This window comes from Theropithecus gelada, chromosome 12 (assembly GCF_003255815.1).
Source record: "Theropithecus gelada isolate Dixy chromosome 12, Tgel_1.0, whole genome shotgun sequence".
In the NCBI taxonomy this organism is placed as follows: domain Eukaryota; kingdom Metazoa; phylum Chordata; class Mammalia; order Primates; family Cercopithecidae; genus Theropithecus; species Theropithecus gelada.
The window spans coordinates 55,398,429-55,414,901 of NC_037680.1; the positions used below are offsets into that span (position 1 = coordinate 55,398,429).

The 16,473-nt window shown below is 34.9% G+C and overlaps 1 protein-coding gene across 1 annotated transcript in view; it reads right to left on the reverse strand.

Moving 5' to 3' along the window:
• The window catches only part of CCDC141 (coiled-coil domain containing 141), a 219,016-nt gene that overhangs the window by 146,855 nt on the left and 55,688 nt on the right, over positions 1–16,473 (reverse strand). Inside the window, exons 3-4 of the mRNA XM_025404910.1 lie at positions 7,312–7,503; positions 3,882–3,990 (exon numbers count right to left, since the gene is read on the reverse strand). Of these exons, the coding sequence (XP_025260695.1) occupies positions 3,882–3,990; positions 7,312–7,503 (301 nt within the window). The remainder of the gene's footprint in view (positions 1–3,881; positions 3,991–7,311; positions 7,504–16,473) is intronic.

Genomic DNA, 16,473 nt, shown 5'->3' on the forward strand with positions numbered 1-16,473 from the left:
AAAAAAGAAAACCCAAAAAAAAAAAAAAAAAAAAAAAAAAAAAAAGAATTTAAAAGAAAAAAACCACCCCATCAAAAAGTGGGTGAAGGATATGAACAGATACTTCTCAAAAGAAGACATTTATGCAGCCAACAAACATATGAAAAAATGCTCATCATCACTGTTCATTAGAGAAATGCAAATCAAAACCACAATGAGATACCATCTCATGCCAGTTAGAATGGCAATCATCAAAAAGTTAGGAAACAACAGATACTAGAGAGAATGTGGAGAAATAGGGATGCTTTTACACTGTTGGTGGGAGTGTAAATTAGTTCAACCATTGTGGATGACAGTGTTGTGAATCCCCAAGGATCTAGAACTAGAAATACCATTTGACCCAGCAATCCCATTACTGGGTATATACCCAAAGGATTATAAATCATTCTACTATAAAGACAGATACACATGTATGTTTACTGCAGTACTATTCACAATAGCAAAGACTTGGAACCAACCTAAATGTCCATCAATAATGGACTGGATAAAGAAAACGTGGCACATATACACACACCATGGAATACTATGCAGCCATAAAAATAGATGAGTTCATGTCGTTTGCAGGGACATGGATGAAGCTGGAAACCATCATTCTCAGCAAACTATCACAAGAACAGAAAACCAAACACCACTGTTCTCACTCATAAGTGGGAGTTGAACAATGAGAACACATGGACACAGGGAGGGAAACATCACACAGTGGGGCCTGTCTGGGGGCGGGAGTTAGAGGAGGGATAACATTAGGAGAAATACCTAATGTAAGTGACGAGTTGATGGGTGCAGCAAACCACCATGGCAAGTGTATACCTATGTAACAAAACTGCACATTCTGAACATGTACCCCAGAACTTAAAGTATAATAAAAAACTAAGTAAAAATAAATTTTAAAATAAGATATATACAACATCCAAGAAGAAAAAAGAAGGAATATGATCCTTCCTGTGATGCAGCTTCTCAGTTCTTACATTCATTTTAAGAAGACCCTTAGAAAACTGGAGGGTGCAGTTGTCATTCTTTGGAGCTTAGAGTAAATTTTCTTCTCCTTAATGTCCCTATGGCACCTTGTGTGTTGCTCACTTTTGTATCATTCTGCCATGTCATACATTGGAATTATACACAAATAACACTGAACGAATATACTTCAGGTTGCACACTATTCTCAGCTTCAGAGATCTAGGGTCTCACAACCTGATGATGAAGATAAATAAGAAAATAAATCATTACTACACAGTGTGTGAGGTGATGTACTGAAGTACCCACAGGAAGTACAGAGGGAGTTACCAGGGAATATGCACATGTCCTGATAAACTGCAGGCTTCCTGAGGAAAAGGGCCATGTACTCCCCTGACACGTGGCCCTGGATTTCTCACCAGGTTATGGGTTCAGAAAACAGTGTTTAATTATGTGTTCTTTGATTGAGGGCAACTAGGCCAGTAAATAATCTGGAAACCATATTTGCTGGAAGACTTTAACTAGGTAATTTTAACCCCAAGGAGAGAAGACTGGAAAAAGGTATATTATTCCTTCTATTTCAAGGATTGTTATGTAGTAGAGGGAACCAACTTATTCTGAAACATTCCAGGGGGCAGAAACTTCAACCCATTAATCCTGGTTCTGACTTCCATAGTGTTAAAGAATACGTTTCTTACATAGTAGAGAACCTTAGCATTGCTGAATAAGGAGAAAGCATAGGTGAAGCTAATTGAAATAAAGTGACTATTAGGGGTAAGTTTGATTACAGTTTTTCCAGCTTTTGTCACCCTGACACTCATGTTTTATACTACTCAACCGATCAACATCTCAGAAACTTACTAGAATGGCTAGCTGCACTTACAGACATATTTTATTGCTTAAATTTAAAGATAATAGATATGAAGCCCTTAACTAAAAAAATCAGAATTTCACCCTTTAATAAGCATTTCAAATCTGCTAATCTTAATCATATCCCATGGAAGTAGTTGGTTAATAAATTGCATCAACTCTCATTTTTTTGTTTTATGAAAACAAAAGCCCTTGAAGCCACCACTGGGCATATGAACTGGGAAGAAGTGTCCTGACCAGAGTTTTCTGTCATCTCTGTGCTTCAAGTATCACACAGAAGGGCACAAACTCTCACAATAAATATGTCATCAAGATGGAAGAATATTTTTTCATCACAAAAATAACCTATGTTTCCTGTCTTCCACTAGCATTTTTATCCATCTCTTCGGACTAAGGAGACCCAGTGGACTCTCGAAGGCTGTACCCCCGAAAAGCAAGACATCAGTTTCACTGTCAGCTGGATGCCAAAGAAGTGCAAACAAAGCAGCACGTCCCTGATGTAAACTGGCCCATGGTGCCGCAGATCCTAGGAGCTCTGAAGGAGCCAATAGCAGTAGCAACAACAAAACAGCATTAAGGCTACATTCCCCTGCTAGCTCCATTCCCAAATATTTATGGAAAAGCCCCTACTTCTACAAGCCCCCCGTCCCTCCGGAGAATGCTTTCATTTGATTGCTTCAGTATTGAAACTCTTCAACAATAGCATCTGTCACTGTCAGGTTTCTGGAGGTAACACTGCTGTGTGATGATCATGTTGGTTGAAAGAAGAGTGAACTGAAACCACAGAACCCATCTGTTACCTTCTAGTCTCCTAGCAGGAATTTCACGTGATTCTACTCATTTCCTTTGGACCTAGCTAGATTACTACTGCCGTATAATAATAGGCAACTGTTGCTTTAAAGTACAAGCTTTTGATGCTTTTTATAATCCCTATTAGTGATAGGTCCTATAGAACAATAATCAGTGGAAATTATATATACGTATTTGGTAGGATCTCATAAGAATTTACATAGGAAAGATTAAGTCCTTTAATCTTACATAGAAAAGATTGAGTCCATTAATCTTTGAGTTTTAGAAAGTTGTGATAAGTAATTTATCATAATGATCTATTGTCTAGAGTCTTTTGCAGGGTAATATAAACACTCAATCTATTTGCGACTTTAAAACACCTTTTGGTTTTTTAAAGTCCAGAATGACAGGCTGGTGGAGCTGGAAGTCAAGTTAGAACTGTGACAAATCAATTCAAGAAGTCTTTCCATCCAGCCCCTGTTCTATTTGGCAGTAAAACTAGAAGACATATTAGGCAGAAAGGAAATGGTTGTTTCTATCTATTTATCTAACCTCTTTCCACAGCAAAAGATGACAGGTTAACTACTACTTTTCTACAAATGCGTTCCCTACTCCACTCCTGGCCCACACCAAATTCTTGTAGAAAGCCTTGGCATACAAATTGTTGGTTAACAACTAGACTGTCTTTCTAGTTGTTCAAAGGGAATTGAAAATCTTTTTGTAGAGTGTTTTATTAGATTTTCATCTGGAAAAATTCACTATTCCATTTTTTAACGGCAATAGTGAAAGAGGAATTTTGCTGATCCAGACCTGCTTTTTAAAGAATGACCTTCATTGATTGACCCTTAGAAGGAACATTCACTGAATTCAATGATTTATTCAACTAAGAACATTTCTTGAGGATCTACCATGTGGCCAGGAACCTTGCTAGATGCTAAGGGCAAAAGGATGAACAAGGAAGAAATGGCCTCTGTCCTCAGGAGCTAAACTCTAGCAGACCAAATAACAGAATCTTCTGGAGGCATGTCCTCTACCGTCCTCTCAGCATATCTACAACTACTTCTTTCTTTCAGAAGATGACTAAAAATGAAGCTTTATTTAACTTTTCTTAGAACAAGCTGAGGTATACATAAATAGATAAATTTCAAATACACTGTCATACATAAGCATTCTCACATTAACATCTTTTAAAACCTCTAAACACTTCTGCGAGAAATAAACGTATTTCTTGCCTTTAGTATGATGTTCATGAAGCTGAAGAAGTGATTTTAAGGACTCAGCATTCTCAAACTCATGAGTATTCTGGAGGAAATCTTCAGCTTGGTCTATTTTAATAGCAAACTACAATAGAAATACAGAGGAAAGACATTTGTATAAAAATTAATGTGCCATTGTTAGTTACCTGCAGATGTTTTTCATAAATTAGTAGCCCAACTGAGGATGTGTGTTTGTGCAAGGGTATATGTTTGTATGTGTTTGTGTGAGTGTGTGTTGGCTTACGGTGTTTGTGTGAGGGTGTGTGTTTGCATGTGGTCAATTTACAGAGTGTCATTGGTAAGAACTTTCTTCTCCTTTCATACCTAATTTTGTATGCTGAAATAAACCAACCTGTTTACTGTCCAAATGCCTACCAAATTTTTCAAACAAAATTATAATGTCCTATGTATACAGTCACTTTCAACATTCTAAGGCACTTAATTAAGAATAAGCAGATAGTTAGCTAAGGGAAACCAGGAAGAGGTTAACTAGAAAGTAATCTACACATTTACAAGTGAATGTAGCTTAAGAACTCACTTAGAGAGAAAGTTGAAGTATAGTTATTTTTTCCCTCTATAATTGAACTTAGCAGTGAAATATGCAAGTTTCCAAATAATACATAGTCTAATCCATATCTAATCCTATATATATATTTGTATAGAAAGCGGTCTGAAAAAATACACACCAAATGGTGACTTAATGAGAAGAAATGAAATTAAGGATGAGCAAGAGAAGGTAAAATTTTAATATTTGAATCTATAATTTGTAATTCTGTTTGCATTTTTATCAATAATTTGTATGCATTACATCTATAAATAAAATGAGATTAGATGGAGCGAGAATGACAAGTGAGAAATTTATCCTCTCTTTCAAGGAAAATGCATAGCAATTTCACACTCTAAATGGTGAGGAACATGACTGGTCTCTCTTTTTCTTTTTCTCCATAGAGGCAGTGGGAAATTGAGAGAGATAATTAACGTGATGTTAAAATGCTCAGGAAAATCATCTTAGAAATAAATTTTAGAAGACGGCAAAATGCATTTGGTTATCCTGTCACAGTATGTCTACAGTGGTAGACAAATAGCTGGCTTGTTTTAGCACTAAGATTCAATAGTAATTATCACAATTTATATGAGCATTTCAATATATTCACCTTTGGATTAGGTTTAGAATAAACTAATTAAGGAAAAGTATCAGTGTAAAAGACACAGAAGCTTTCGATGTTACTTATCTTCTGTTTCAAGTCTTCTCCAAACTATCATCTTTGAATCTGGGGATTCTTAATATTTTAATGTAACTATTTGATTAACACAATCGACTGTAGTTTATTACAACAGCCATATGAAATCCAATTATAAATGAAATGGAATGACGAGAGAGAGACTGAAGAGCATGGGACATGTTTTGGAAATGCAAGGCAGGCCTCTGTTATTCTATCAGAACAACCTGATGGACATCTGCTGCTGCCACTCAGGGGCGGTGTTTCTAAATTATAGCACAGTGTTTGAGGTGAGAATAACCCACCTGATAGTTATGTCTGTGAGTGAGCCTGAAATAATCTTGTAATAATGATCAACCATGCAATCATTATTAATTTTTAATTTCTCAAAAACTTCTGCATGCACATAATTCAATAAGGGAGTCAATATCCACATCATTTACATCTCTAATTCACTCAATTTCTAATAACTGATTTTTAAAATATTATTTAAAGAGAATCTTCAAAAAGAAAAAAAATCCTAGTAGGTGGTTTGTTTGTTACCTGCAGAACATTACAAAAAGTTCCAGGGTCACTGTTTAACTTATATTTATATTTCAGTTTGTTATCAAATTAAACATAAACCAATAAGCAAACAATGCTTTACTCAGAAAAAAGCTTCCCTAAAGTTCTGTTTACTTTTATCGGTATTTTCCTTTCTCCACTCTCTTTTATCACTAAAGAAATGGCTTTGGCATACAAAGGGGGCATAAGGATTATATAGCAGTTTGTCTTCAGTTTAATATGAAGTGATTCACAAAATTGGAAATGGGATAATACAAGTAATAATTAGTCTTTTCACTAGAAGCAATAAAAGCTCACGCAAGTGTAAGAATAACAGTGTTGGGTTGAATCATGGTTTGGCCTGCTATTTCCTTTTACTTCATGTGATATCGGAAAGTAATTTACTCATCATGGAGAAGATAAGCTAGCATTAACACTAAAGCACAATGAGAAACAAATATTGCTCTAACGCTAGAAAAAGAAGAAAATTTCCTGGACTCAAAACAGATGAGTTTCAAGGACAGTTGACACCTGTACCCTACTTACTAAGATAGAATGAGTCAGATATATCCATAATTTGGCGTCTGTAGGTATATTTCAGCTGTTTTATTTATTTTCAGGGAAGAAAGATTGTGTATGAAACTTCTTCCAAGATGGTCTCTGAAATGAGTTAAACTTCAGTGTTCAAACTGTGAAAAACAAGCCTTGAAAGTTATAATAAGGTTTTTATTCCTCCCTTTTGCTTTTAAACAAGTTCATGATGCATGAGATTGCCTACTCCAATTTTTAGGTTCCATTACTAATCTTCTTTCCTTCATTATTTTGGATTTAAGTACTGAATTTTTAGTTTAGAAATGTCATATTTTTCAAAGCTAGTGCTTTATCATAATGAAGCAGTGCTCTCACATCAAAATGAATGGGCTGCCACTTGACAGAGAAGTTAAAAGTGAAATTTCCAATAACTGTCTTATACCAAATATAATACCTCTTTTGATAATGTTCTTTGAAACTCACATTTTGAAATGAGAAACCTCAAAAAATTGTAGAATTCGAGAAAACTCACATGGAGACATGATCTTCTTAGGTCCAGAAGGACTTTTTCCTTCTCTTGTATTGTAAGGTGTTCAAACTATGGAAAATCAACTATACGCCTTAGGAAAGTACTCAGAAAATGCTATATTTATGAATCAAATATCCTATGGAATATTCTATAATTACCTTTTTAAAACATAGGCAGCAAAAGGAAATTTTATTCTCCAACTTTTAGCCCAGAACAACACTCTAGACCAGCATTTCTTAGTAATCCTACAATCAGGGTAATTGTTTGATTTAGTAATTGTATTACTACCTTCTATAGAGGGAAATAATCATAATGACTTATGAGCATTCCCATTATTACTTAATATTTTACCAAATTTTAGTTACTTAACTGTACTTTGTTTTTGTTTGAAGACCTACTCTTAAAATAGTAATAATTTTATTTATTGACAATCAAAAAATAAATATATTGTCTATGTATGTCTTGGTTATTCTGCCATTTTTTTAACTGCTTGCAATGTCTATTTGTGGAAAAACAAACATTTTCAGGAGTGCTATTAATTTGCTCTGATGTGGGGAAGGGAGAAGTTTTTTAAAGCACAGACCTCCAAGGCATTTTCAAAAAATTCAGAAGTCAACCTAAGGAGCTCCATTCTTCTTTCAAGCATGGACACCAGGGCTGCCCATGCTTCACCCAGAGTCTCGGCCATGGCGTCGTAGACCTGACTCTGATCCTTGTTCTCTTCAGCTGTCTTGTCTGCTTCCTGCAAGAGTTCCCATACCCGATCTTCCAAAGCCTAAGTACAAAAGAAAAGGCATAAGGCAGGATGTTAACTCAATGTAAGAACACGGGATCACATTTTAAACACTTGGATATTAGAAATTGTATGTGGTCTAGGAAAGATAATTTAGAAACACAAACTGTTATACAAGAAAGTATATCAAATAGGAAGGAAGGAGCGATTGGATTGAGGCGAGCCAGGAAGCATGGCCAGGCTAAAGGGATTCACATTTAAACATTGTCCAAACACTGCTGACATCTGTCAAAGACACATGTCTACATTCCCAAGGGGTATAGAATATTATGTTAATCTCACAGTTCCAAAAAAAATAAGAAAAGTAATAAGAACACACCTAGAAGAATGATCAAGAATAAAGGTTGTGAGAAACAAGCCCAGTAAAGTTTACTGTTTATTGCAAATAATTGTCATTAGTTGTTAATATGACCATGATGCTTAATGTAAATATTAAGAGGAGATTTTTAAACCAGAATAGTCATAATTTAAAATTTAAGATATCTATAACCAACATTACCTACTGTTTAAACAAAATACGAAAAATGAAAAGGAACATGTGCTTACATAATTGTCTCATTCAGGGATAGGAGGATTTAATAAGTTCCATATAATTCTTGAAGTTAGCACCAAAATAAAGGCATAATTTTTAAAGAGTACAGTAGACTAAAATAGTATGAATAAATTCTAAAATATCAACATAAAAAGGAACTTAAAAATGTGATAAAGAAAAATACAACAAAGAAAACAAAAGAAATAAGAGCAGGTTCATAAGGACACACGCACACACACACACACACAGAAACATAATGACAAGTACATAATTAAATATCAATTAACACAAAAAATGTGGATGAGCTAACTTTTTAAACAAAAAGACAAACGTTATCACAATGAGGAAAAAAAGGCAGCAAAATTCAACCAATTTGTGTTTCCTAGAGTGTCCCTAAAAAGAAATACTTCTTGAAAATAAAGAGATGAGATATATCAGGCAAAGACAGACAAGAGAAAGCAGGACTATAATATGAACAAATTAGAATCAAAACTAAAATCACTGATGCTTAAAAATGGCATTTATAATGATAAATAGTGCAATCCACAGTAAGGACACTCATGAACCTTTGTATCTGTGGCACTGAAATATTTCAAGTAAATATAAGCAGTCTTACATCAAATGAACAGAGAATAAGAACTACAATTATAGACTGTTTTTAAAAATAATAATAAGGCTACTACATTTAAAAACTTTAAATATACAGCTAACCTTATGCTCAGGTTAAATACATAGTATTAGACAACTTAAACAAAGAAAGAAAACAAATTACCTCAACATCTAGCTCTAAATTATTTAAAAAATAAATAAAACAACAAATTAAGGGGGATAAACTGATTTAATACAAAATCAGAAATTAGCAGTTTAGATTAAAATATTAGAATTGATTTTTAAGTTGATTAATTAAAAAGCCAATGAAATATTAAAACAGCTGACAGATGTCAATAAAAATGGGAGAATAGACAGCTCCAAGTGACCATTCCTGTAGAGAAACATCAGAAAACGCTGGGAGGTTGAGGCGGGCGGATCACAAGGTCAGGAGATCGAGACCATCCTGACTAACATGGTGAAACCCCGTCTCTACTAAAAATGCAAAAAAATTAGCTGAGCGTGGCGGCGGGCGCCTGTAGTCCCAGCTATTACGGAGGCTGAGGCAGGAGAATGGCGTGAACCCGGGAGGCAGAGCTTGCAGTGAGCTGAGATAGTGCCACTGCACTCCAGCCTGGGTGACAGAGCGAGCCTCTGCCTCAGAAACAAACAAACAAACAAACAAACAAAAACACAGGCAAAAACTGTCTTATTTTTGTTAGAACTCTGGAAAGTAGTCAAAGATTTACAGCCACCAAACAAAGGCTGAAGCAAGAAAAAGGTGACTTAAAAATGGTAGAAAAGCTTTGAGATATTTTTACATGCCCTTGCTCAACCCCTCCTGGATTCAGCAGAGACTATTAGAGTGGATAAGAATAATAAGACTCAACTGTATATTGTCCACAAGAAACCTACTCCAAATATAAAGGCAGAAGTGCATTAAAAGTAAATGAAGTGGAGTAACAATGTGAGGTGATATGTCAATTAACTCAATTAATTTAACATGTGTTAATTATTTTGCAACGTATACATACCTCAAAACATCATATTGTATAACTTAGGTGTATACAATTTTTAGTTGTCAATTATAACTCAATAAAGCTGGGTGGAAAATAAAGTAAATGGATGGAGAAAGATGTACCATGCTAACACTAATCTAAAGAAAGATGGACTAGCTATGTTAATTCTAGACAGATAATATTTTAGAGCAAGGAATATTATTTGAGATTAAGATGGGTGTCACATAATAATAAAGGAGTCAATCTACAAGAAGGCATGACAATTCTAAATGTGTATGAGCCTAACAACAGAGAGTCAAATTATATGAGGCAAAAATTAATAGAACTGCATGGAAAAATAGATAAATATACTATAATAGAGACTTCAACATCCTTCTATCAGTAATCATTATATCCAGCAGACTGAAAATTATTACGTATATAGATGAACTGAACAGCACCATCAGTCAACTTGATCTAATTGCCATTTATACAATAATTCCTCCAACAATGCATAACATACTTCCTCTCAAGCTTACATGGAACATTCATCAAGATAGGCCATATCCTGGGTCATAAAACATACCTTAACAAATTTTTAAAAACAGAAATCATACAAATGTACTCTCAGACCACAAAAGAATTAAACTACATATCAATAACAGAAATATAACCAAAAATACCACAATATTTTAATATTAAACAATACACTTTTAAATAACACATGGGTCAAAGAAGTCTCAGGGAAATATAAGTATTTTGAACTAAATGAGAAAATGAAAATACGATGTATCAAAATTTTTAAGATGCCACAATAGTAGTGCTTAAAGAAAATTTTATAGCATTGAATATATACATATATATGAAATGAAAAAAGACCTAAAATCAATATTCTGAGTTTTCACCATAGGAACTATAGAGAGAGAGTAAATTAAACCTTAAGTAAACAGAAGAAAATAATAACAATTAGAGGAGGAGTCAATGAAATGAAAACAACAGAGAAAATCAATGAAAGCAAAAACGAGTTCTAGAAAAAGATCAATAAAATTGATAAATCTCTACTCAGGCTAATCAAGAAAGAAAGAGAAAAGAAACAAACTACTAATATTGGAAATGAAAGAGGGGCCACAACTACTGATCCCATGGACATTAAAAAGATAAAAAGGAATACTATAAGTGGCTCTATGCCCACAAATTTGATAACTGAGATGAAATGGACAAATTCCTTGAAAGACACAATCTACCAAAACTCACACAAGAAAAAATAGGTAATCTGAACAAGTCTATATCTATTAAAAAATTAAATCAATAATTAACAACCTTCCAAATAAGAAAGCACTAGGCCCAGGTGACTACACTGGTGAATTCTACCAAATGTTTAAAGAAGAAATGATGCTAAAGCTACTTAATAAATTCAGCAAAGTTACAGAGTATGAGATCAACACACAAAAAAATCAGTTGTGTTTCTTTATAAAGAAATGAACAATCTAAAAAGGAAATCAAGAATTCCATTTACAAGAGCATCAGAAAGAATCAAATACCTAGGAATACGTTTAACCAAGGAGGTGAAAGACTTGTACATTGAAAACTAAAAATCATTACTGAAAGAAATTGAAGAAGACCTAAATAAATGAAAAGAGAACCCATGTTTATGAGTTGGAAGACAATGTTGCTAAAAAGCAATACTATCTAAAGTAATCCACAGATTCAATGTAATCAATATAAAAATTTCACAGGCTTTTTGACAGAAATTGAAGAGATAATCCTCATATTTATCTGGACTTGTAAGGGGATCATAATAATCAAAACAATATTGAAAAAGAACAAATTTGGAGGACTCACACTTCTAAATTTCAAAACTTACTACAAAGCAACAGTAATCAAAAACAGTGTATTGACACAAGGATAGACATATAGGGCAATGGCCTCGAATTGAGAGTTCAGAAATATATCTATATGTCTATGGACAATTGATTTTCAACAATGATGCCAGGACCATTCAGTTAGGAAAGAATAGTCTCTTAAGCTAGTGGAGCTAGAACAACTAGATATTCACATGTAAAAGAATAAAATGGAATTCTTACCTCTCATGCCATATAAAAATTAACTCAAAATGTATCAGTGATCTCAATGTAAAAGCTAAAACTAAGAAATTTTTAAAAGAATTTTATAAGTAAATTTTCATCACCTTGAATTTGGCAATAGTTTTTTAGATATGACACCAGTAGCATAAGCAACAACAACAACAAACAGATAAATTGGACTTCATCAAAATTAAGACTTTTGTGTACAAAGGACATTATCAAATAAGTAAAAAGAAAATCCTTAGAATGGGAGAAAATGTTTGCAAATTATGTATCTGATAAGCATCTAGTATCCAGAATATATAAAGAGCTCTTTCAACTTAACAATAGAAAGGGGCGGGCACAGTGGCTCAGGCCTGTAATCCCAGCTCTTTGGGAGGCCGAGGTGGGCAGGTCACTTGAGGTCAGGAGTTCGAGACCAGCCTGGCCAACATGATGAAACTCCATCTCTACTAAAAATACAAAAATTAGCCAGGTGTGGTGGTGGGCACCTGTAATGCTAGTTACTCAGGAGGCTGAGGCAGGAGAATTGCTTGAGCCCAGGAAGCGGAGGTTGCAGTGAGCCGAGATCACACCACTGCACTCCAGCCTGGGTGAGACAGCAAGACTCTGTCTCAAAAAATTAAATAAATAAATAAATAAATAAATAAATAAATAAATAAATAAAACGATAGAAAGGACGACAATACAGTCATAAAACGGGCAAAGGACTTGAAAAGACATTTCTCCAACAAAGATATATAAGCGGCAAACAAGTGCACACAAAGATGCTCAAATGATTAGTCTTAGAAAAATGCAAATCAAAAGCACAACGAGATGTCACTTCACACCCACTAGGATAGCTATAACCTTAAAAAAAAAAAAAGGAAGCTGGGCACAGTGGCTCATACCTGTAATCCCAGCACTTTGGGAGGCTGAGGCAGGCAGATCACCTGAGATCGAGAGTTCACGACCAGCCTGACCAACATGGAGAATTCCCATCTCTACTAAAAATACAAAATTAGCCGGGCATGATAGCACATGCCTGTAATTCCAGCTACTCAAGAGTCTAAGGCAGGAGAATCACTTGAACCTGGGAGGCAGAGGTTACAGTGAGCCGAGATTGCGCCATTGCACTCCAGCCTGGGCAACAAGAGTGAAACTCCATCTCAAAAAAAAAAAAAAAAAGGAAAATAACAAGTGTTGGCAAGAACATGGAGAAAATTGGAATCCATGTACATAGTTGATGATAATATAAAATGGTACAGCTGCTTTAAAAAAACATATTGGCATTTCCTCAAAAAGTCAAACATAGAATTACCATATGACCAAGCAATTACGCTCCTAGGCATATATCCACAGGAAGTAAAAGCATATGTCCACACAAAAGCATGGACATGCATATTAACAGCAGCAGTATTCACAATAGCCAAAAGACAGAAACAACCCAAGTATACATTTACTGGTGAATGGATGAACAAAACGTACTTTACCCATATGAGGGAGTATTGATACATAGTATGAAAGAAAGAAAGAAAGAAAGAAAGAAAGAAAGAAAGAAAGAAAGAAAGAAAGGAAGGAAGGAAGGAAGGAAGGAAGGAAGGAAGGAAGGAAGGAAGGAAGGAAGGAAGGAAGGAAGGAAAAAGAGAAAGAAAGAAAGAGAAAGAAAGAAAGAAGAAAGAAAGAGAAAGAAAGAAAGAAAGAAAGAAAGAAAGAAAGAAAGAAAGAAAGAAAGAAAGAAAGGAAGGAAGGAAGGAAGGAAGGAAGGAAGGAAGGAAGGAAAGAAAAAGGGGAAGAGGAGAAGAGAGAGAAAAAAGAAAAGAAAAGANGAAAAAGAAAGGGGAAGAGGAGAAGAGAGAGAAAAAAGAAAAGAAAAGAAAGAAGGAAGGAAGGAGAAAAGGGTAGGGAGGGAAGGGGAAGGGACGGGAGTGGAGGGGAGGGGTAAATATCTAGAATAGGTAAAATCTTAGTAATAAAGAGCAGAATGGTGCTTGCCAGGGGCTGAGGGAAGGGTGAATAAGTAGTCACTACATAATGGGTACAGGGTTTTCTTTTGGGCTGCTGGAAAGGTTTTGGATCTAGATAGAGGTGATGGTTTCACATGTGAAAGTTGATCATGTGAACTGGGTCATACTCAACAAAAATGGAGTTGAGAGGTCATGGAGAAAACCATTCAGGGCACAAAACATTGCCCCAAAAATGTAATTCCATGCAAGTCTGCAAGCTGAAACTGCCTACTATAACCTGAAACCAGTTTTAGCTATTGGCTACTAAAACAATCTGCTGCAACTCTGAAACTAGTTTTGCCCACTATTGTCACTTGCCAATCAGAGCTTTCCAGCTCCTCAAAACCTTACTAGTGGCAATGAAATTTCTCTAAGAGCAATACATATTCTCCTTTTTATAAAACCTCTAACTTTCTCTTTGTTTTTCAGACATACTGAAGACCAGCCAGTCTGCATTTATGCCCTGAATTGCAGTACTTTTCTCCCAAATAAAACATTTTAATTTCAGAAGTTCATTTCTATATTGAACTTTTCACACACAGCACTGTGAATGTACTAAATGCCACTGAATTTTACACTTTAAAATGGTTAATTTTATGTTATATGAATTTTGTCTCTTCAAAAATTTTTTTAACTTATGACATTTCAAAAGGAACAAAGTGATACACAAAAAACATAAGCAGATCTCATGGAGGTAGAGAATAGAATGATGGTTACCAGAGGATAGGAGTGTAAGAAGGAAGAAGATAAAGAGAGGTTGGTTAATGGGTACAAAAATACAGTTAGATAGAAGGAATAAGCCTTAGTGTTTGATAGTAGAGTGACTATAGCTAATTGTTATATATTTCAAAATACTAAAAGTGAAGATTTATAATGTCATCAGCACAAAGAAATCATAACTGTTTGAGGTGATGGATATTCCAATTACCCTGACTTGATCATTATGCAATGTAGAAATGTACCAAAATATCACATGTACCCCATAAATATGTGCAATTATTATGTATCATTTAAAATATTTTATTTAACATAATTATATAATATTAAGATTGAGGGCTATAAATGCATATAGCAAGTTTTGGATTTTCTGCAAATAAAAACAAAAATGGGGATAAAATGGAAAATTTTCTTTAAAATGTTACCAAAATTGCCCCAAGGAAATCTTATCATCATCTGCCTCATCATCACTATTATGACTGCCACCATCATGGAAAATACTGAATAATTTCTCAAGTATGTCCCTAAAAGAATAGATGAATATGCCAATTTGTTTATTTAGTGACCTGTAGAAATTTGGATGTTTCCAATTTTTGACTACTATATATAAACCTGCTATAAATATTTATGTACAAGTTTTTGGGTAGACATATATTTTGATTTCTCTAGGTATTTACCTAGGGTTTTCCAGTTACTTTCACCTTCTTATTTATATCTTTCTGTATATTTTCAATTTTTTATAATAAAAGTATGTTATTTTTATTACTGGAGGAAATATTTTTATTTTTGCAATTATGTAAAATAGACCTATTCTTAAAGGAAAAACAACACATGCCATTGCTGTACTGGAATCATGGACCTAAGTTGTCTCCAATTATTATTCTTGAACAGTCCTTTCCTTCCTTATCCTTCCAAATTATATTCTAAGACACATTACACACTTTAATTATATTATTGTTCCCAGTTATTTGCTGTTTCTCTCTGTAAGAGGATTGTACTTCTATGCCTCCTAAAAGCAGACTTGTATGCACTTGGTTAGACTAACAAACTGTGAACAGAAGTTTTGTGTGCCATTTCTGAGTAGAAGTATTAAGAACCAATAAGTGAGTCTATCATTGCTCTTTCCATAAATAGTGGTTGCTTCTTGATATGTTTTGGCTGTGTCCCTACCCAAATCTCATCTTGAATTGTAGTTCCCATAATTCCCACGTGTCATGGGAGGGACCTGGTGGGAGATGATTGAATCATGGGGGCAGTTACCCCATGCTGCTACTCCTGTGATAGTAACAGAGTTCTCACAAGAGCTGGTGGTTTTATAAGGGGCACTTCTCTTTGCTGGTACCATGTGAGGAAGGACGTGTTTGCATCCCGTTCCACTCTGATTGTAAGTTTCCTGAGGCCTCCCCAGCCATGGTGAACTGTGAGTCAATTAAACCTCTTTCCTTTATAAATTACCCAGTTTCGGGTATGTGTTTATTAGGAGCATGAGAACAGACTAATACACTCCTTCATCCAGGATTCTAAAATAAAGGAGACACACAAACCTGAACTGCATTTACCATGCAGCCAACATGGTAAGATAAAATCTGTGATTTGTAAGCCACTGCTATTTTGGGGTCATTTGTTACCCTAGCATTACCTAATAAAAGCTATATACTAGTCCATTTTTACATTGCTGATAAAGACGTACCTGAGACTGTGGAATTTACAAAGGAAAGAGGTTTAATGGAGAACTCACAGTTACATGTGGCTGGGAAGACTCAGAATCATAGCAGAAGGCATGGAGGAGCAAATCACATCTTACGTAGATGGCACCAGGCAAAGAGGGCTTGTGTAGGGAAACTCCCATTTTTAAAACCATCAGATCTCATGAGACTTATTCACCATCATGAGAACAGCACGGGGAAGACCTAACCCCATGACTCAATTATTACCTCACACCAGGTCTCTCCCACAGCATATGGGAATTCAAGATGAGATTTGGGTGCGGACACAGCCAAACCATATTATTCCACTTCTGGCCCCTCACAAATTGCATGTCCTTATAT